This window comes from Eretmochelys imbricata, chromosome 2, assembly GCF_965152235.1.
Source record: "Eretmochelys imbricata isolate rEreImb1 chromosome 2, rEreImb1.hap1, whole genome shotgun sequence".
Lineage (NCBI taxonomy): Eukaryota > Metazoa > Chordata > Testudines > Cheloniidae > Eretmochelys > Eretmochelys imbricata.
The window spans coordinates 22,649,138-22,672,823 of record NC_135573.1 but is presented as its reverse complement, the minus strand read 5'-3'; the positions used below and the strand labels follow the sequence as shown (position 1 = coordinate 22,672,823).

General features: G+C 42.0%; 1 protein-coding gene across 2 annotated transcripts in view; it reads right to left on the bottom strand.

Annotated features, from left to right (window-relative positions):
* Nucleotides 1–23,686, bottom strand: part of ZHX1 (zinc fingers and homeoboxes 1) — a 43,693-nt gene that overhangs the window by 2,806 nt on the left and 17,201 nt on the right. For both annotated transcript variants that reach the window (XM_077809833.1, XM_077809834.1), the window contains exon 4: nt 7,251–10,095. In XM_077809833.1, coding sequence (XP_077665959.1) covers nt 7,254–9,869 — 2,616 coding nt within the window. In that variant the 5' untranslated portion in view covers nt 9,870–10,095 and the 3' untranslated portion in view covers nt 7,251–7,253. The remainder of the gene's footprint in view (nt 1–7,250; nt 10,096–23,686) is intronic.

The following is a 23,686-nucleotide window of genomic DNA, read 5'->3' as shown; positions in this document are numbered from 1 at the left end:
TTCCCGTTATGTTAGCAGATAATTTAGGGAAAGTATCATGGAATCTTTTTGATCCGAAGAAGCACATGGAACACTTTACTCAATAGAAGGCAAATAATATCTCAACTTAATTTACTGTGCTGTGATAAATAAAACCCAAGATGTCTATAGCACCTTTCACCTCCAAATGCTCTGCAAACTGAAATTGAAATATAAGACAGACTATTAGATCCAGGCACCATTTCAGCCACAACTATAGTGCTGCCAGCTCTAGGGTGAAATGTGGAGGTGGCGTGGAAAAAAGGCACAACACCACACAATAGTTTAGGACAGCAAAGGAAGGCAAGTACCATATCTAACAAACTGCAGAGAGAATTCAGGTACTGAATGCAATGATCAAAGCTGGAACTTGGCCAGGACACAAGTTAATCCATACTCCTGTGAAGAGTGCCATAGAATTATTAATGACCACTCTGTGACCTTGGGAATCTTGCTTAAGCCAAATTTTTCAAACTTTAGTACTCACAGTCAAGGAGCTAAAAAACTGCCGAGTTTTCAGAGGTGCTGAGCACCCAGTGAGCTCACTGAAGTCAGTGGCATGTACTGGAACTCAATACCTGGGAAACATCAGGCCATTAAGTTTAAGAATATAGGCCTTAACCCTTCTAAGTCTCAGTTTTCCCATTTCAGAATGGGGATAATAATCTCACACCTCTGTAAAGTGGTTTGAGATGGTGGGATGAAAAATGCTATATAAAGTGCAAAGAACTATTATTAATTTGTTTCTTCTTTAACTGTCCTCATTTTGAGTCATTTTCTCCATAATACTAATACAGTACAAAAGCTCCAAAGTAACTTGAAGCCCCTGCTATACTATTTGCGAAGTCTGTTTATCCTATGACACACAAGGTATTTAAAACCTAGACAGAGCAGGAAACAATCCAGCATTGCATAGGGAGGGATAGGGAATGGACTCTTTCATAGATCTTTTCCATCTGTAGTTTATATGATTCTACCAGTTTGAACAATTTTCAATATATTTATTGATCTCTTGATCACTAATATTCCTATCTCTTCATTAGTAGCTAATGTTTTTTAAGCCCTATTGCCAAGCAAAGCCCAGTTAAATCCCCGACAGTCAATATTATTTCACTGCATGCCCAGTTTTCAAGCTTCCAGGTTGGGGTTTGGGTATTAGCAAGACAGCAGCTGGAAAACTTGCCTTCTCTCTTTGGGAGGTACTATGAATATATAGAGGTATGGTGCTGGCTCCACCGCTGTCAGGTGGCTGAAGCTAAGCATGTCATAATTACCGAAGGAAACACTAAGCATCCATAGAACCATAGAATATCAGGGTTGGAAGGGACCTCAGGAGGTCATCTAGTCCAACCCCCTGCTCAAAGCAGGACCAATCCCCCAATTTTTGTCCCAGATTCCTAAATGGCCCCCTCAAGGTTTGAGCTCACAACCCTGGGTTTTAGCAGGCCAATGCTCAAACCACTAAGCTATCCCTCCCGCCATTAAAATTTATGTACCAGGTATTTCTCACCTATGGTCACAATTCTGTTTGTAGCATCACAATTAGTTAGAATATAAGGGTTGGAAGGGACTTCAGGAGGTCAACTAGTCCAACCTCCTGCTCAAAGCAGGACCAATCCCCAATTTTTGCCCCATATCCCTAAATGGCCCCCTCAAGGATTGAACTCACAACCCTGGGTTTAGCAGGCCAAAGCTCAAACCACTGAGCTATCCCTCTCCCTCCCAACCAGAGTGATCCATTAGTGCGAAAGGGGCAATACCCCTCCCCAGCCCTGAGCTGAGGAGTGGCAGCACAGCTATTACGTGGCCTGAGACTGCCACTGTCCTAGCTACTGCTGTGTTCCCACTTCAGGGGGAGAAGAGCTAATGGATCCACACCTCTGGGCTTTGTACCTCTTGTGCGGTGGCTCCAGAAATCCTGCCCCAACCCTGTACGGCAGAAAGAAATCTCTTCAGCTGCATCAGAGATCCCCAGCGATCACAACGGGGAGAGGATTTTGCCCAAAGTCTGTAAGCAACATGTGAAAGATTCCTCGGGGCGGGGCGTACTGCATTCACATGATCCCCAGCGATCAATATTACAGCTCGGTAGGGAAGCTTCGTACGAATTTATTCAAAAGCAACTTCAATAGTCTGGTGGACAAACGCACCCACTGAGTGGCCCAACTTTATCGTGTATTGGGAAAAATCACTCAACTTCCATCACTATGTAGAAAAAAGGGAGGAAAAGGAATTAGCTCCTTCTTTGCGTTCAACGCTATGCAGCAGTTCATAATAGTTAAAGTGAGGGAGGAGAGGGGCACAAAACCTAGCTTATTACACCCCTTGCTATTCTGACAGAACAAGAAATGGATCACGGTTTGCTTATGAAATTTTAGAGAAGTGGATTTTTTGCTGGGCAAGTGAAGAAAAATTTCCAGGCTTCTTCATTTGCCCCTCCTCTCAAAGGACTTGTATCTGGTGGTTCTCATCCATGTGGCCACGGAAGGCTGGCTTTGACTCCCTCTACAGCCAGCCAACAGCACTTCTGGGTCTGTAGGAGAGGATCACTTTAAAGATATCAAACACTCCCTCTTCCTTAACAGCCAAATGAGCTGGTTGCATAGTGCTTGAGGGATTCCCTAGGAGGCAGCATACTGTGGTAACACTGGACCATGAGCCCACCCAGACACCCATTTCTTTTCATGTCTCATGTCTCTCCCCATTCTGGCATGGAAACGTCTTTATTTTTCCATCAGCTAAGATTCAAAGGCAGCAGCAACTACATAATCAGATCAGATATTCTTGGTAGAAACATCAGAGGAAAAGGAAGGAGAACATTCTGGCTCTGTATTTGTTCTCAGCTAGCCACATTCACAGGTGCATTCTAAAACACTGGTTCCTAATCTTTTTTTTGTTCAACTCCACCATCTACCTAGGGCTAAGACTTGAGCTCTACAAGACAGTTCCCCCACACCTCCCACTCAACAGTACATGCTTTAATGCCATCACAGAGAGCCTAGGCTACTTCTGATCTTGACATTCCAAGCTTTACAGAAATAATAAAGGCTTTTCTACATTTGGAAATTTACCAAAATAGCTATTCCCAAATAATTATTGGAAATATTTATTTCAGTATAAGCCTCTGTATGGACACTCTTATTCCAGAATAAGAGTGCCTTTCTCTGATTTAGCTTAATCCAAGTGATGATTATTCCAGAATAGTTTATTTCAGTCAATTTCCAAGCAGACACAAACCCACAGAGGGAGGCAAGCATCAGCAGCGCATCGCAGGGCTGAGCAGCAAGACTTTGGAGCCACTGTTGTAAAGTACATTTTGCTTCCTACCTGCCTTTGCTACAATTACAGAAACAGACAATCTTGAAGTCTTCCACACAGACAGTACTTTTTAGTGATTCATTTTCATGTCAGTTGTGGTGAGATGACAGAAGCATCCATAAGAAGGAACCCCCTCCTCTTCACAGAAATGTATAAATGCTATAAATGGTAATTATTTTTTTTAAGGGTCTGTTAATAGGGCCAGATTATGAGCAGTGCTGAGCGCACACAATTCCTAGGAACGTCACTGGTTATTCTAGTCAGCAAAAATGATTAGGGGTCTAGAACACATGACTTATGAGGAGAGGCTGAGGGAGCTGGGATTGTTTAGCCTGCAGAAGAGAAGAATGAGGGGGGATTTGATAGCTGATTTCAACTACCTGAAAGGGGGTTCCAAAGAGGATGGTTCTAGACTGTTCTCAATGGTAGCAGATGACAGAACGAGGAGTAATGGTCTCAAGTTGCAGTGGGGGAGGTTTAGACTGGATATTAGGAAAAACTTTTTCACTAAGAGGGTGGTGAAACACTGGAATGCGTTACCTAGGGAGGTGGTAGAATCTCCTTCCTTAGAGGTTTTTAAGGTCAGGCTTGACAAAGCCCTGGCTGGGATGATTTAACTGGGAATTGGTCCTGCTTCGAGCAGGGGGTTGGACTAGATGACCTTCAGGGGTCCCTTCCAACCCTGATATTCTATGATTCTATGATTTTATCATCATGCTCAGTCTTGGGAGGCTCAGAACACTCAATTTTGTCTTTAATAAGAGTGGTGGATGCTCAACGCTTCCCATGAGCAGGCCCCTAGTGTTTGTTTTGTTTTACATCTTCCAGAATTCAAAGAGGTAGTGGTCCAGATCCTCAGCTAGTGTAAGTCACTGTTACTCCATTGGAGTCAATGGAGCTATAACATTTATACCAGTTGAGAATCTGACCCAGTATATGTTAAAAGTAATCCTCAGAGTATCTTACTGAAAGACTTTCATCCCAGGAGTATCAGAATAAATACTTAAATCTATTATCCCTTCATGTCTCTCTCATCTCGTATGTGGTGATATTTAAGAGACCACAACCAAAGTGATCTGGAGATCTTCCCAATTAGATCATACCACATTTTTTAAAAAGTTCAGTTCAATATTGGCCTAAAAACAATCTCTTAAGAAAACAGGAAAAAGTTTATTTTAACAATGTTAAAAGAAAAATCTAAACTTCTGGTCACCCCTAAAGAAGCAAAGTCTGGATTTGCCTTAATAGAGAGACAGTGCCAAGGATTTTCAGGGTTTAATATTATTGGAAGCTCAAAAATAGCGTTTCTCTCCCTACTGGTTTTGTCGTTTCCCATTTGGCAAACACTGATTTTTGACCCTATATTCGCAATGGAGCTTGAAATTAACATGACTTTTTTTAAAAATATTTTTCTTCTAGCTTGCGCAACAGCCTCATCTATATCAGCATCAGCCTAACAAGACTATTTGTTAATCACTGAGACAGTTTTAGAAGTTGAAGCCCAAAAAGAATAGGCCAGATATTGATCTCTTGTCAAACTAGCATATTGATCTCTTGTCAAACTAGCATATATCCAGGGTCATGAACTCCACTGGAAACATCAGTGTGCTTCCCCCAAAGTTGTAACTGGTAATTACATTTATTGCAGGGGTTATAATTTATCCTCACAGTGATAGGTACCAACAAAAGACCAATCACACTGCTGGACTTTTGGTGCTCGTTCTGGTCCCTCAAGCCACCCGATACTTCCAAAGTTGAATCCTGCAACATATGCTCAAATGCATACTGCCTTAACATTTGTCTGTAATATTGAACAGACAAGGAGAACACACTCGATCACATGCTTTGGAATTTCAGACAGAGTATCCTCCTGCAGCTGAGCCAGCACTTTAGACATCAGATTACAGAGGTGGCTGCAGATATGTCTGGAGAGGGAGCACAAATTAAACACAAATAGTCCACTGCAAGATGTTTCCTAGAGAAAGCATATTTTTCCCCTCTTTTTTGTTTGATCTGTCAGCCATAAACAGAGAGCGAGCGAGCGCTTTGTAAGAGCTACTGGTCTCCACAGCTTCAGAAGCTCACGGTCAGAGGGAAAGTGATTGATCTTTTGTCACCACTTAACTCTGCGAGGAAGAAGAGAGCCCCAGGAGTTCTGAACTTGGTTACTGAAGGTGCAGAAACACTGGGATAGATTTGACTCAGGTTTACGCTGCCTTCTATAGGCCCCTGAAAGCAGGGTGCCCACTGGGGAGAAGGCACAAAGGGAGAATGTGTGTGATAACAGGATGTTTTTTGTAGGGACTAATGCCACCCAAAAAGTAGACAGCACTGGCCAGGGGACCAGGAATATTGTTTCAGCATCTCTTCTCCATGGTGGAATTCAAAGACCTAGTGAAATTTTAAGTTGCTTCTCCTTCCAGCAGGAAATAAGGGAAGATGGCAGTAGAAACACTGACTGCCTATCCTTAGTGTGAGGCACCTTCCTGAGCGGTATTTAGTGAATCTAGACCATTGTTTTAAAGCGGTCTGTTCAAGCACTGGAAAATTCTTTTTTCTTGGGACCAAGTGGTTGATTTTTAGAGAAACTAATATTTAAGATTCAGAAGACATTCCCTATCAGATTCAAATACTTCTGGAGTTCAGTCCAGGTAGGTCAAACTTTGAGTTGAAACCAGAATACTTGACTGTGTAGTTTTATTGCCCTACACATTCATGGAAGTAATCATCACACTGATGGGCTGAATCCATAAGGATGGAGTATGGTTAATCTTGCATGCAAATCGTTCAGCTGGGCTGCCACTAGAGATGAAAAGTGAGATGTGTACACATATCATTTGTTACACCCAAAGACTAAGAGGCAATAGCAGTCATGTTTTAATTTTCTCTAGGAATTAAAATACTGGGGTTCTGCCATAGCTACTTTAAAAAGCTGAAGTGTTTTTCCTAACATTCAGTGACTTTGCTTTTAATCTCTGCCCTGTCTTTTCATGTCTTTGTTTCTAAACAAAGCAGCTGATTCTGAACAGTTTTTAAAGCAACTTTCCTAACTTGTCTGCATATTTACCTTTTTCAGAATACTGCACTTGATTTCAAGGACTTTTATGTTACCATTTTCCAACATAAAACCAAATGCGTAAGCAAAAAATGAATGCTGATATGGATCACATCAGGTCTACCATGCATTTAAATTAAATGGATGTAGAATGGATTTCTGGATATGCTGATTAAGTTTAATGAACAGCACCTTATAGCCCTACATTTAAACTGACTCAGCTCATGATAACAAAGACATTTTCAGCACAAGTTCCGTAAACCTGAAACACTTTGAAAAACATGACACTCATTTCACCTATTTTCTAAAACCAATTAATCCTCACCCCTGTGGTTATTGATTCCTTTGTCACAGTTTTCCCCTTCTTTTCTGTTTTTGAATTCTTTCCTTTAAAAAACAAACACCAAAAGCTCTGAAGCCTTAGGAGGTAAAGCGAGGTTTGCAAAAAGACATTAGGTTTTTATATTTTCCTCCTCCAAGAGCAGGTTATTTTCTCCTATAACAATGAAAAATGCAGCTGTGTTTTTTTGGAATTAAACACAAGGCAATTAAATATTTATAAATAGTCACTTAAATGATGAGCCCTCAGCAGTGATGTGGAGGAGGAGGAGGAGCAGCAGCAGAATTTGGGTTGGATTTATAGTTCCAAACCCTGAGTTAGCACTGAGCATATCCATCTCTGCTAGCCAGGAAGCAAATATTTGGTGGCTGCACAGGTAGCATCTTGTCCACTCTCTCAGGTGGAGGGAACATGCTAGGCAGGTGTTCACTAAAACGGAAAGCCTTTAAAAACTATTTGGCTCTTCAAAATAATGTCAGATATAATTTATGGGTTTTTTGCCCCAAGCCCCAAACTTACATGTCAATCTGATTTTGAGAATTTACGCTTAACATGTCGGGGGGGTTCCCAAGTGTCACTATCATCCGTTTCTTCCTCCTCTTCCTGATCATCCAGCATTTCTTCTTCATCCTCATTCTCCTCAAACAGCTCTATGCCTAGCTCTGATCTTCTTTGCCTTTCTGCAAACCACTCTCTGACCTGCTCATATCCCATGTGAGATTTGGCAACAAGTTCATCAAGGTCTTGCTCGTTGAGGAATTTATGCTTCAGATAATAATCCTTAAGGATCGCTGTTCCAGTTTTGAATTTGATGACTGACGATCCTCTGTCCCAGTTGTTTATCCTTTTGCTTCCCCGAGGCCGCCCACGAGGCCTTCCTCTTCCCCTTCCTTTTGGTCTCCCTCTCCCCCTCCTTCTGACAAAGCCTTGACCATTCATACAATTCCCACTGGAACCCTGGTAGTAATAGTACCATTTCAAACCACCATTTTTCCAGGCATAGCGAGTATCTCCAAACCAGCTAACAATGTCCGATCGCGGGAGGCCAGTTTCTTCTGCCAGTTTGTCGTATTCTTGTGGGGATGGCCACTGAGTACGGACAAATGAACTTTTAAGCATATGTAACTGCTCTGGTGACTTTTTACCCACCTTGTTTGCAGAACCCCCTGACCGTAGCCATACAGATCCCTCTCCCTGAGAGGTTTCTCCAGCCTCATCTTTTGAACTATTTGTACTGCTCTCTTTTAACTCAGCTTCTTCTTCCTTTAAAGCATTTGTTTTCTTTCTCTCTGTAAACCAGGCATTGATCTCTCGCCTGGTCAGTTTAGTTTGTGCCCTTAACCTATTCAGCTCTTCGTCGGTCAGGATAGGGTTACTGAGAAAACTTGCTTGGAGGTTGTGCAACTGTTCAGCGGTCTTTTCTTTGAATTTCTGTGGGGTGAAATCAGGGAACGCATTCCACGATTGCTTATGTTGTGGCGTGACTACTGTTGGGGACTCGTTTGTTTCATCACTTGAATCAATAATAATGGTGGTGGAAGAATCGTTGTTGAGATGAATGCCGTGATTATTTTTTGAGTTTCTCTGGTTGTATCGTGTATCACTGAACCACTTTTTGATTTCTCCTTTGGTCAGGCCTGTTATTTTCATGAGCCTAATAATCTCTGAATCATGAGGGAACTGATTTTTAAGGTAGCTGATTTTTAATTCCGCCAGCTGTTCTTTCGTCTTCTTTGCACGGATGCCGAATGAATCTGGATTTACTAACGTGGTTTCGTGTTTGATAAGCTGAGGGGCTGGAATGGCAGCTACTTGCTTGGTTTCTGCAACAGGCTGGGCGGTATGGATCTGGCTCTTCTGTAACTGTGTCTGATTTGGGACTCCTGCTACTGTCAGAGCTATAGGGGCTGTTACTGGCAATGTGTTTGTACCAGCAACTTGAGTGAGGACAAGACCTGGCTGACCAACGATTTGGCATGTCTGCAAGATGGATGGCAAACCATTGCCAGCTGCTGAAATGTGTGCTGGAATAACCGTAATTGTCTGTGGTACTGTATGCACAGTGCCATTAAATTGCTTTCTCCTTGCTTCTTCCACTTCTTCTGGCGTCCAGCTCACACCATGTTTCAGACGTTGGGCAGAAAACCATATTTTAATCTGTTCCTCAGTATATTTAGCTTGAGCAGAGAGAATGGTGATTTCTGACATGGTTGGATAGGGAAATTTGTTATAGGTGTTGAGCAGAAGAGGATTGTTATCCAAAGAAGTGTTGTAGGTTGGAATGCTGTTTACAGGTATTAAGACTTTTGGAATCAAGTTAGAGTTCTGTGGAGCCGTGACAGCAGTTATTACCTGTGCCACCCCAGGTTGAATCACGGGTGCTGGCGTCATTACAGGGCTAGTTGTATCTGCTGCACCGCAAGCAGCTGGATTGTTCATTTTGGACTCGGAAACTGCTGATTGTGGGTTTTCGACTACTTCCTCGCAGTCTGGCTCATTTTCAGTTTCCTTTTCTTCACCAGGAATGTCTTCAGCTACATTGTGGAACACAGCAATTCGTTTAGTCTCGGTTTTGTTTTTCATTTTCATAATAGGAGTTTTGCTAATTGAGATTCCTGATGAGGGGATCTCTGAGGTGTTGGATTGTTCACCGTTCTCCTCTTTCACAAAACTCCCATCAAAAGTGAGATCGTTCACTGTTTGCTCAAAGATTGTCTGATTATTACGTTTCACCATGGTCAGTTTAAAATTCTCTTCTCCAGGGTGGTACTTCAGATTGTGCTCTGAAAGAGCATCATACCTTTTGGTAAGAAAATTGCATTCCACACAAACATAGGATGAATTTAATACTACATTAGGGTGTTCTGAATCAACATGAAAAGTAAACATATTTAGATCTGGCGTCTGAAATGTACAGTATTTACATTCATAGCCACCTTCAACTTTTTTATTTTGCTGATTGTCTGAATCCATATATTCTTGAATGTCTTCATCACTTGATATACTCTCAGCTGTAGCATTCTCTGCTGGTGTAAGTAGAGGAGGTCCTTCATCCACATCTGATATCATTTCTAAGTCTGGATCCTGCTCGCTTGCTAGGACCATGCATGGGGTAGTTGATTTTCGTTTACTTGCCATTCTGTTGTGAGGAAATAATATTCACTGAATGATACTGATGTAGGTTCAAGCTCTTCTTGATTTTCAATAATGGCTTTTGGTATTTCAAGTCAATTCTTGAAACTTCTCAGCATTTATCCCATTAGCAGCTTTTTTGTAGTGCAATCAGATTAAAAAAAACCAAAAAACCGTTGTAGTTCAAGGATGAAATGTTGAGTCACAGCTTCTTAAAGTCCATTTCCACCACCTGCAGTAAAGGAGGGAAAACATCATTATATAAGTTTGAAATGAGTAATTTCTATTCATTAGCCAGAAAAATATTCTGTGACTACAAGTAATTTAACACTATGTGCTTGATGCTGCCATTCTTACTCCCACCGAAGTGGACCCACTGAAATTAATAGCACTAATCAAGGAGTAAGGTACTACTCAGCAGAAGTAAGTGTGACAAGATCAGGCTCTTTACGTTAACAGTGTCAAAGATTTCTAATATATATCAACGCAGATGAAGGACATCAAACATGGGATGGCATCAGAACAGTGACTTTCCAATTTTTTCCTTTTCTTTAAATGCTGGGTGCAATTCTGAGATCAGAAGCGTTAAGCCACCTTTGCACCCTCTCAATCCCATGGTGCTCTACTGAAATGACTGAAGCCTTGCTAGGGCATAGCACTGCCTATTATGGCCCCTCTCTTGACACAACCCTCTTGACCAACATTGCCTGGCACACCCCCATATGCCAGGGCTTTTGAGGAGGGCTCAGAAGACAACCTTAGGGTGGTTTTTCCACAGTGTCTATGCTGGAGTCATCTTCCCCCAGTGTGAATATAGGACTTCTAGAGCCCTTTTTAATGGCACCCTGGCAGAGAGGGGGTGAGGACCTCATTCATAGATTCATAGATATTTAGGTCAGAAGGGACCATTATGATCATCTAGTCTGACCTCCTGCACAACGCAGGCCACAGAATTTCACCCACCACTCCTACAAAAAAACCCTCACACCTATATCTGTGCTATTGAAGTCCTCAAATCGTAGTTTAAAGACTTCAAGGAGCAGAGAATCCTCCAGCAAGTGACCCGTGCCCCATGCTACAGAGGAAGGCGAAAAACCTCCAGGGCCTCTTCCAATCTGCCCTGGAGGAAAATTCCTTCCCGACCCCAAATATGGTGATCAGCTAAACCCTGAGCATATGGGCAAGACTTATTCTCTGTCCCACAAATATCACTGAAATTCAGGATTTGAAAATTCTATTCCAAACTAGTTTAAATTAATTGCTACACAGGCTTGTTAACTAAAGCGTGCCTGCATGCATCACTGTGCACACTACTGAGAACATGGTTGGTTGAATTACCGCAGAACAAACATGGGCTGAAACAGCAAAGGGACACTAACCAAAATTATGCACTTCAGGCACAGAGATCCTGGTCTATTTCTCAGAAAAGAACGAATGAACAGATACAAAATATATCTACAATTTAAAATATACCAAATTATGCATATTTACATAGATTAAGAAAGAGCAACTTCAGATATTCCTAAAAGGTGCCAAATGATTGAGTTTCATCCTGTGGGCACAGTGCATAGGAAAGTGTCCCACAAACTTCTGCAGTGTGTTGTAATCTCTTTAATTGTTTTCTCCTTGAAATATAGTCAGATGTTAGCTTCTACACAAGAAAATCCTCAGAGACATGAGTTTACAACCAGAGGATTAGAGTCTGACTCTTGAATGTGGTCCTTAGCTTCCAAGGTGGCAGAGTACTCAATTAGAGAAGAATTTGGAGCAGCAATCCATCTTGGCTGTTTCAGATGGCATTACAAAGGGAACAGTATTTAGCAGACCTCAACTGGAAGGACAGTGCCTTCATGAAACAACTTTAGAGGAAAAAGAGAGAAGAGTATAAATGGAAGAAAGGAATGGAAACTGAAAAAAATGAGGAAGGGAACGAAATATTTGTTCTACATAGTATAGTCACTTGATTCCTTATCCCCCATTTCGAAAAAAAAAAAAATTACCCTTAGCTTCAACCTTTTCTTCAGCGCAAAGGAGAAACAAGTAATTATACTTAGCTGCACATAGAGCTATACACCACACTCAGGTTTTGAAAGAGTACAACACTATTACACTGGTAGCAGCCTGTGGGGTATCAGTTCACCTAATTGTCAGCATCCAGTTATGCACTTCGATTGCTAGCAGAAAGTAGGGTTCCCTTCTGCTGCATAATACAGCACATGAAATCATATATTATAAAGGAAAAAGCTGGCAAAGACACAGTTTGATGAAGTTTATCTTAAGTCGGCTTGTGAATGCAGCTGTTTTTAAAAGAACTTCTCCTGCTAGAAATGTAAACCTGAGCATATCCTGTCTTTTCAAGGAGTGAACAAAGTCTGTCTGTTTAAAGTATGAAATGTACAGATGTTTACAAATTCTTTTGTTTACTGATTGAGGCCCTGATTCAGGAAAGTACATAAGCATATGCTTAAACACTTTCCTGAACAGAGGTCTAAATCAAATACCTTCTTTTACTGAATCACAACTCCACACGTGCACCTTCTTCGGAATATTTTTCCGTACACATACCTTTTTACTCGGTTTTAAAAAAGAGATTTACACTTGAGAAATCTCTGCTAATGTAATCTTTACATAAGACCCTTCAAAAGAGATGCCAGAGTATCCCTGTAGTGTATATTATATTCAGAGAATTCCTTTCATCAGAATGATAAAAAACGCACTTGAGCATATCCGACATTAGCTTATTTACTTGGATTGGAAAAAAAAGAATGAAATGGGTAGGCTGATAGACTAAAAAATAAATAAAATAAAATGTTAACAGAATATTACAAAATCATATTCCAAAATAACTTCCCCCCTAAATTTAGAACCACGAGATAAAATATAAAACATTTTAAAACACAGTTTACATTTAGAAAAAAAAGAGATGGCAATATTGAAAAGTACTTTAATTTGTATTTAAGAGTTTATGGGTAAGTGTCAAAAACACTTAGCCAGTGGCCTACCTCTGCTCCCACTGAAATCAATAGTAAAACTCCTATGGACTTCAATGGGATCAGTCAGGTTAACTGACTGATTCTGAAACTCCCATCCTACATGTCTAATTTGAGCTCACCCTACTCCCAAAATTTTAGCATGGCCCTTACCTCAACTGTTAATACTGAGCAACTGACTTTCAATGAGACTTAGGATCCCAAGTGCCCAAGTCACTTTTGAAAATGTTACCCTCTTCTAGATCACAAAACATAACAGTTCTTTCACACAGGGCTGCCATAGCCTGGTCTACACTACGGAGTTAGGTTGAATTTAGCCGCGTTAGGTCAATTTTAAAATGAATGCATCTACCCAACCAACCTTGTTCCGTCGACCTAAAGGGCTCTTAAAATCCATTTCTGTACTCCTCCCCGGCGAGGGGAGTAGCGCTAAAATCAACCTTACTGGGTTGAATTTGGGGTAGTGCAGACGCAATTCCACAGTATTGGCATCCGGGAGCTATGCCAGAGTGCTCTAATGTGACCGCTCTAGACAGCACTTTGAATGCTGATGCACTAGCCTGGTACACAGTAAAAGCCCCGGGAAATTTTGAATTTCATTTCCTGTTTGGTCAGCATGGCAAGCTCAGCAGACCATGCAGTCCCCCCAGAATTGCAAACAAGCTCCAGCACGGACCGAAAGGGAGACACTGGATCTGATTGCTGTATGGGGAGAAGAATCTGTGCAGGCCAAACTCCGATCAAAAAGAAGAAATGCTAATATATATGCCAAAATCGCACAGGGCATGGTGGAGAGAGGCTACAACAGGGACACACAGCAGTGCTGTGTGAAAGTTAAGGAGCTCAGGCAAGCCTACCAGAAGACAAAGGAGACAAACGGTCACTCTGGGTCAGACCCCCATACATGCTGTTTCTATGATCAGCGACATGGCATTCTAGTGGGGGACCCTACCACTACCCCACCACTGTCCGTGAACACCTGCAAGGGGGGAGTCTCACACAACAGGGAGGAGAATTTTGTGGATGAGGAGGAGGAAGAGGAGAATGCACAGCAGGCAAGCAGTGAATCTGTTCTCCCTGGCAGCCATGACCTTTTCATCACCCTGGAGCCAATACCCTCCCAAGGCGGGATCCCCGACCCTGAAGCCGGAGAAGACAGCTCTGGTGAGTGCACATTTGTAACTACAGTACAGGGTTTAAAAGCAATAGTGTTTAATGTTTGATTTTCCCTGAAGAATTGGGATGCATTCGCAGCCAGTACAGCTACTGGAAAAGTCTGTAAATGTGTCTCAGGATGGAGTGGGAATCCTCCAGGGACATCTCCCTGAAGTTCTCCTGGAGGTACTCTGAAAGCCTTTGCAGAAGGTTTCTGGGGAGGACTGCCTTATTTTGTCCTCCACAGTAGGACACTTTACCACGCCAAGCCAGTAGCAAGTAGTCTGGAATCATTGCAGCACAAAGCATGGCAGCGAATGGTCCTGGGTTTTGGTCGCATTCAAGCAACATTTGGTCTTTATTTTTGAATGCATCCGATGAAGTGAGCTGTAGCTCACGAAAGCTTATGCTCAAATAAATTTGTTAGTCTTTAAGGTGCCACAAGTCCTCCTTTTCTTTTTGCGGATACAGAGTAACATGGCTGCTACTCTGAAACCTCAGGAGAGTGATATCATTCATGGTCACATGGTTGAAATAGGGGAACTTTTGTAAGGGAACAGTAAAAGGACCCCGTTCATGCTGGGTTGTTTGCACTTGGCTAAAAGGGATCATCCCGGAGAATAGCCACGTGGTGGGGGGAGGGATGAAGGGATCATCCCAGAGAATAGCCATGAGGTGGGGTGGGGGGAGGTGTGTGCTGCACATCCACCCGAAAACCGCAGCTCCTCCTTTAAATGTGAAACCCAATCGCCATTGCTTGCTATGGGAAAGGATGGCACTGCAGTTTGAAACCATTCCCACATGTTATGAAGGCGGAAGAAGCCAACCCCGCGTACCAAAAGGCTTACCATGGCTGCCTGGAAACCGAATTCTGTTGCCCAGCTGTGTGAGATATGTCACCATACCGGCAGGGGCTCAACATAAAAGGCAAAATGCGACCTTGTACCTAAAGCACGTGTGCTGTGAATTGCTTGATTCACTGTGAAAGAGTCTCCCTTTTGTTCTCAGAAATGTAACATCTTAAATTTTACTCTCCCTTTTTATCTCCCTCCAGGTGCAAATGTTTCTATGCTCCCCCTATCATCTCCGTCCCTGAGGCTATGGCAGATTAGAAGGCGAAAAAAATGCACTTGTGATGACATATTTTCCGAGCTCATGCAGTCCTCCTGCACTTGATAGGGCATAGCTTAATGCATGGAGGCATTCAGTGGCAGAGGCCAGGAAAGCATTAAGTGAGCGCGAAGAACAGAGGCAGGAAGCGATGCTGAGGCTAATTGTATAACTGCCTGCCCTCCTCCCCAAGTTCCATATCCTCCTCACCCAGACGTCCAAGAACGCGGGCGGGGGATGGGGAGGCTCCGGGCACCCAGGCACTCCACTCCAGAGGATGGCTCAACCAACAGAATGCTGTCATTCAAATAGTTTTGATTTGTAGTGTGGCTACAATAAGCAATGTGGCCTTGTCCTTTCCTCCTCCCACACCCCACCCCACCCGGGCTACCTTGTCAGTTATCTCACTATTTTTTTTTAATTAAGAAAGAAAGAATGCATGGTTTCAAAACAATAGTTACTTTATTTCCTTTGCCAGCTGTGATTGAAGGGGGGAGGGTGGTTGGCTTACAGGGAATTAAAATCAACAAAGGGGGTGGGCTTGCACCAAGGAGAAACACACACAGCTGTCACACCGTACCCTGGCCAGTCATGAAACTGGTTTTCAAAGCCTCTCTGATGCGCAGCGCGCCTAGCTGTGCTCTTCTAATTGCCCTGGTGTCTGGCTGCTCAAAATCGGCCACCAGGAGATTTGCCTCAACCTCCCACCCCACCATAAATGTCTCCCCCTTACTCTCACAGATATTATGGCGCACACAGCAAGCAGCAATAACAATGGGAATGTTGGTTGCGCTGAGGTCTAACCTAGTCAGCAAACAGCACCAGCGAGCTTTTAAATGTCCAAAGGCACATTCTACCACCCTTCTGCACTTGCTCAGCCTATAGTTGAGCTGCTCCTTACTACTATCCGGGCTGCCTTGGTACAGCTTCATGAGCCATGGGAGCAAGGGGTAGGCTGGGTCCCCAAGGATAACTATTGGCATTTCAACATCCCCAACAGTAATTTTCTGGTCTGGGAAGTCAGTCCCTTCTTGCAACTGCTCAAACAGCGCTGAGTTCCTAAAGATGCAAGCGTCATGCACCTTTCCTGGCCATCCCATGTCGATGTGGGTGAAACGTCCCTTGTGATCCACCAGTGCTTGCAGCACCATTGAGAAGTACCCCTTCTGGTTTATATACTGGTTGGCAAGGTGGTCCGGTGCCAAGATAGGGATACGTGTTCCATCTATTGCCCCACCACAGTTAGGAAACCCCATTGCAGCAAAACCATCCAGTATGACCTGCACATTTCCCAGAGTCACTACCCTTAATAGCAGAACGTTAGTGACTGCATTGGCTACTTGGATCACAGCAGTCCCCACAGTAGACTTGCCCACTCCAAATTGATTCCCAACTGATCGGTTGCAGTCAGGCGTTGCAAGCTTCCACAGGGCTATCACCACTTGCTTCTCAACTATCAGGGCAGCTCTCATCTTGGTATTTCTGCGCTTCAGGGCAGGGGAAAGCAACGCACAAAGTTCAAGGAAAGTGGCCTTATGCATGCGAAAGTTTCGCAGTTGCTGTGAATCATCCCATACCTGCAACACTATGCGGTCCCACCAATCTGTGGTTGTTTACTGGGCCCAGAATCAGCATTCCACTGTATCAACCAGCCCCACTGCCACCATGATGTCCCAATTGCCACAGCCCATGCTTTCAGGAACATCTGTGTCCATGTCCTCATCACAATTGTCCTCGTGCTAGCGTCTCTTAGCCTGGTTCTGCACATACTCCAGGATAATGCACGAGGTGTTTACAATGCTCACAACAGCAGTGGTGAGCTGACTGGGCGCGAAACGATTGTCTGCTGTTGCTTTCCACGGAGGGAGGGAAGAAGGAGCGACTAACAACATGTACCCAAAACCACCCTCGACAATGTTTTTGCCCCTTCAGGCATTGGAAGCTTAACCCAGAATTCCAATGGGCAGTGAAGACTGCAAGAACTTGGGATAGCTACCCACAGTGCACTGCTCCGTAAGTTGATGCTAGCCCCAGTATTGAGGACACACTCGCTGACTTAATGCGCTTAGTGGGGACATACACAATTGACTGTATAAAATCAATTTCTAAAAATCAACTTCTATAAAATTGACCTAATTTCATAGTGTAGACATTACCCAAAGAGTCTTACCAACATACTGACAGTCCAATTCTCAAGCGGTACATGTTATAAGTGAGTGCAGAATTTAGCCCCAAGTCTCTATTTTGGTTTGTGGTACCTACATTTAAACATACTATGCCATCCCTCTAGCCTTTTTACCAGGAAAGCAACATGCTTCTTTGTGCAAGCAGTTCTATGAAATAAAGAAAGCTCTGTGCTTACATACCGTCAACCACATTAGATAAGATTTTTTAAAAGGATAAAGTAATTTCAGAAAATCGTATTTATTTTGACACAATGCTGCTAACAGCAGATGAAAATTACTAAAGTCAGTTTTCTAAGCGTATCTGGGTGCTTATCTCCCACTGATTTAAATGGGAGTTAGGTGCTTAAATGCCTTAAAAAAAAATCAGGTCTTTTAATCCCTTAAGTTTTACTCATTGCTAAAAACGCCTTACTTTTGTAATTTTACCTTGAACTTTCAGGTTTGAGCCACAGTCCTGGAAAGATTTACACATGTGCTTAATTTTATGCACTACGAATAATCCCACTGACTTCAAAGTTACAGCATATGAAAAATCCTTGCAGGTTCACAGCCTTCAACCTTAACTGTTAAAGCTGAAGGAGAAATTGCTGAGAAAAATTACGTTCAGAAAACTGAAAACAAAAAAGTAAAATTGTTCACATTACCAGTTAACCCTTTCCTATTATTTTAAGTGTCAAAAAGTTCTCAGTTAATGTCAAAAGTTGGGTGAACGGTGAAGCTGCATATAAATATTTTCGAAACAGACAGAAGCCTGCTGCCTCCTACAGGTAAGAAGCTGAGGGAAAATAAAATGGGAATTACAGAGGAAATCTATTTAAAGGGGGGGGAATCACATTTCTATCGGAATTTTTATCTGGTCATTCAACAAGAAACAGCTTACATTGCAAGAAATGAAGATTTCTTTCCTCCCTGTGTTCATACTGTTTACTTTGTGAATAATCATGTCTCCCTGCTCATATGGAACTTTCACCTAGCATGGGCTGAGAGAATTTAAAAAAAACAAACAAAAACAAGAAACAAACCAACCCAAAATGTGATTGTAAAAACAGAAACGTTAGTATGTGACTCAGGAGGCGCTGAAGTACCTGAAACTACTTTTCACTTTTTGTTTTAATTTACCAGCTGTCAAGTTGCCTATAACATTTCAACTTGTCAATCCTGAGTAGTAGGATTCCTTACACTTCCTGTATTTTCATGGTTTAATAGTATCGATGATCACCAGGCTGGTCATCTTTTATCAATTATTGATGGGCTGAATTAATTGTCTTTAGTTTTCTCTTATATTGGCAATTCCTCCAGGTGTTCTGCCTGCCTGGCTCCGAGGACACTATTGCTTAAAGATGAAGTACAAAGTAAAACTGAAAACTGAATCAAGGGCCAGAAATTTTCACAAAATTCCTCCTCTAACAGAGCTCTGGCCCTGATTCAACAAGCTGCTTAAGCACATGAATTGACTTCAGTGGGACTACTCATGCTTGAAGTTAGCCATGTGCTCAAGTTTCTTGCTGAATTAGGAGGCCTCTAGGGACCTTTCACACTTACAGCATAAATTCTTAAAAGTTAAAACGTTTTTTCTGTGCTGAATGTCAGTTAGTGGGGCACTCTGCGCATATTTCCAAGTTTATTGCAATTTTCATTTTCATTTTCTCCACTCACCATTAATAGAAACTTTATCTAAATTGAAATTTTCATGAAATGTAAGAGAAGTTGCACCAATTAAGAAGTGAAAATAACTTTTTGTTTCATAAGCCGCAATATTAGTCAATCAGCAATGTGGTGTCATCTCAGGCAAGGAGTTTATTTTTAGAAGACTTGCCAATGACATCCTGAATCTCAAATTTGAACATGGGATAAGAAACCACAACACTCCCATATTTAAAAAACAAAAACAAAAAAACCCCCAAAAGCGCTCCCCTTTTCCCCCCAAAAAACAAAGCAAAGAAAAAAATTAAGTAAAAAAAGCTAAGCAGTGTTATATGTAAGAGTCACATTGATATATATGGACCTATTTTTTTAGTGTTCTGTTCAATTTGTTGATCATTGTCATGCATCTTTTTTCATTTCTTTACACTAACAATAACACCCCAGATTCACAAACTGCTGTATTTCGTAATGAACAGATGTTTGTGCTCTCTAATTAAGCATGGTTGCAGGATTCATAGAGCTGCAGAGCCTTTACGCACACCATTAGAAACCTAGATAGCTGGGTATGCAATGACTGGGAGAAACTCATAGTGACTTGCCTGCCTGGTGCGAAGATTGCGGATCTCTCGAGACATCTAGATAGCCTTGTGTGTAGTGCTGGGGATGAACCAGTGGTCGTGGCACATGTAGGTACCAATGACATAGGGAAGGACAGGAGAGAGGTTTTGGAGGCCAAATTTAGGCTGCTAGGTAAGAGACTGAAGTCCAGGACCTCCGTGGTAGCATTCTTTCAAATGCTTCCAGTTCCACATGCAGGGCCAGTTGGACAGGCAGAACTGCAGGGTCTCAATGCATGGATGAGATGATGGTGTAGGGAGGAGGGGTTTAGATTTATTAGGAATCGGAGAAACTTTTGGGAAAGGGGGAGCCTATACAGGAAAGATGGGCTCCATCTAAACCAAAATGGAACTAGATTGCTGGTGCTTAAAATAAAAAATGCCGTAGAGCAGTTTTTAAACTAAGGGCTGGGAGGAGCCAGCAAGTGCGGAGGAGCATGTGGTTCGGACAGGAACATCCTTTAGGGGAGGATCTCTACATGGAGATTCCTTATGTCCTAATAAGGAGGAGAGGATGGAAGATGATAAAATACAGGTAGGATCTGATGAGAAACAGTCAAAAGAAAAAAAATCCCATTCAATTACATCATGTAATGGCAGACAGCTAAAAAGTGACAAGTTTTTCAAGTGCTTATATACCAATGCTAGAAGTCTAAATAATAAGATGGGCGAACTAGAGTGCCTTGTATTAAATGAGGATATTGATATAATAGACATTGCAGAAACTTGGTGGAATGAGGATAATCAATGGGACACAGTAATACCAGGGTACAAAATATATTGGAAGGACAGAACAGGTCGTGTTAGTGGGGGAGTTGCACTATATGTGAAGGAAAGCATAGAGTCAAATGAATTAAAAATCTTAAATGAACCAAACCGTACCATAGAATCTCTATGGATAGTAATTCCATGCTTGAATAATAAGAATATAGCAGTAGGGATATATTACAGACCACCTGAACAGGATGGTGATGGTAACTGTGAAATGCTCAGGTAGATTAGAGAGGCTATTAAAATAAAAAACTGAAAATAAAATAAAAAACTGAATTTTAATGGCGGATTTCAACTATCCCCATACTGACTGGGTACATATCACCTCAGGTAATGGATGCAGAGATAAAGTTTCTGACACCTTAAATGACTGCTTCTTGGAGCAGCTAGTCCTGGAACCCACAAGAGGAGAGGCAACTCTTGATTTAGTCCTAAGTGGAGTACAGGATCTGGTCCAAGAGGTGAATATAGCTGGATCGCTTGGTAATAGTAACCATTATATAATTAAATTTAACATTCCTGTGGCGGGGAAAACACCACAGCGGCCCAACACTGTAGCATTTAATTTCAGAAAGGGGAACTACACAAAAATGAGGAGGTTAGTTAAACAGAAATTAAAATGCACAGCACCGAAAGTAAAACCCCTGCAAGCTGCATGGAAACTTTTTAAAGACACCATAATAGAAGCTCAACTTAAATGTATACTTCAAATTAAAAAACTTAGTAAGAGAACCAAAAAAGAGCCACCATGGCTAAACAAAGTAAAAGAAGCAGTGAGAGGCAAAAAGGCATCCTTTCAAAAGTGGAAGTTAAATCCTAGTGAGGAAAATAAAAAGGATCATAAACTCTGGCAAATTAAGTATAAAAATATAATTAGGAAGGCCAAAAAAGAATTTGAAGAACAGCTAGCCAAAGACTCAAAAAGTAATAAAAAAATTTTTTTGTAAGTACATCAGAAGCAGGAGGCCTGCTAAACAACCAGTGGGGCCACTGGACGATCAAGCTGCTAAAGGAGAACTCAAGGACGATAAGACCACTGCGGAGAAACTAAATGAATTCTTTGCATCAGTCTTCACGGTTGAGGATGTGAGGGAGATTCCCAAACCTGAGCCATTCTTTTTAGGTGACAAATCTGAGGAACTGTCCCAGATGGAGGTGTCAGAGGAGATTTTGGAACAAATTGAAAAACTAAACAGTAATAACTCACCAGGATCAGATGCTATTCACCCAAGAGTTCTGAAGGAACTCAAATGTGAAACTGGAGGACTACTAACTGTTGTCTGTAATTTATCATTTAAATCAGCTTCTGTACCAAATGACTGGAGGATAGTTAATGTGATGCCAACTTTTAAAAAGGGCTCCAGAGGTGACCCCGGCAATTACAACCAGTAAGCTTGACTTCAGTACCGGGCTAACTGATTAAAACTATAGTAAAGAACAAAATTGTCAGACACATAGATGAACATAATTTGTTGGGGAAGAGTCAACATGGTTTTTGTAAAGGGAAATCATGCTTCACCAATCTACTAGAATTCTTTGAGGGGGTCAATAAGCATGTGGACAAGGGGGATCCAGTGGATATAGTGTACTTAGATTTTTCAGAGAGCCTTTGACAAGGTCCCTGACCCAAGGCTCTTAAGCAAAGTAAGCTATTATGGGATAAGAGGAAAGGTCCTCTCGTGGACTGCTAACTGGTTAAAAGATAGGAAACAAAGGGTAGGAATAAATGGTCAGTTTTCAGAATGGAGAGAGGTAAATAGTGGTGTCCCCCAGGGGTCTGTATTGGGCCCAGTCCTATTCAACATATTCATAAACGATCTGGAAAAAGGGGTAAACAATGAGGTGGCAAAATTTGCAGATGATACAAAACTACTCAAGATAGCTAAGTTCCAGGCAGACTGCGAAGAGCTACAAAAGGATCTCATAAAACTGCGTGACTGGGCAACAAAATGGCATTTGATAAATGCAAAGTAATGCACATTGGAAAACATAATTCCAACTATACATATAAAATGATGGGGTCTAAATTAGCTGTTACCACTCAAGAAAGAGATCTTGGAGTCATTGTGGATAGTTCTCTGAAAACATCCACTCAATGTGCAGCGGCAGTCAAAAAAGCGAACAGAATGTTGGCACTCATTAAGAAAGGGACAGATAATAAGAGAAAATATCATAGTGCCTCTATATAAATCCATGGTACACCTACATCTTGAATACTGTGTGCAGATGTGGTTGTCTCATCTCAAAAAAGATATACCGGATTTGGAAAAGGTTCAGAAAAGGGCAACAAAAATGATTAGGGGTCTGGAACAGCTGTTGTATGAGGAGAGATTAATAAGACTGGGGCTTTTTCAGCTTGGAAAAGACGACTGAGGGGGGATATGATAGAGGTCTATAAAATCATGACTGGTGTGGAGAAAGTAAATAAGGAAGTGTTATTTACTCCTTCTCATAACACAAGAACTAAGGGCCACCAAATGAAATTAATAGGCAGCAGGTTTAAAATAAACAAAAGGAAGTACTTTTTTACACAACGCAGAGTCAACCTGGGAATTCCTTGCCAGAGGATGTTGTGAAGGCCAAGACTATAACAGGGTTCAAAAAAGAACTAGATAAATTCATGGAGGATAGGTCCATTGATGGCTATTAGCCAGGATGGGCAGGGATGGTGTCCCTAGCCTTTGTTTGCCAGAAGCTGGGAATGGGTTACAGGGGATGCATCACTTGAAGATTACCTGTTCTGTCCATTCCCTCTGGGGCACCTGGCATTGGCCACTGTTGGCAGACAGGATACTGGGCTAGATGGGCCTTTGGTATGGCTGTTCTTATGTTCTTAGCACAAGCAGAAAGGGATTGCCAAGCCACCACCTGAACTGTGATGAGACTGGGGGCTAGGAGCCTAATAGATAAAGCCCCTTGGAGGCAATGGAAAGACTCATTCATTTTAATGGTCAGGCCCCATAAGAGCAGCTTTTCTTTCTTTTTCTTTTTTTTTTTCCCCTTCCCCACAGAGTTTAGGGCCAGAAGGGATAATTACATCATCCAGTCTGTATTTTTTTAAAAGAAAAATGAATAGAAGAAAGTCCTTCATGTGCAACTGTATTCTAGACAGCAGTAGAATGTGGACATCAGGATTGTTGGGTCCATTCCTGGCTTTGGTAAGGGATTGCAGTGTAGTGGCTAGAACAAGGGATTCAGAGTTAGGACTACTGAAGTTTTTCTTTAAAAACAAAACAATACTTTGCGCATTTACACAGTATTTATTCATCTGTTGATCTCAATGCAGTTTGAGAAGATGGGCATACAGAAGTAGCTCCATTTTACCAATAGCATAGCTAAGCACAGATTTC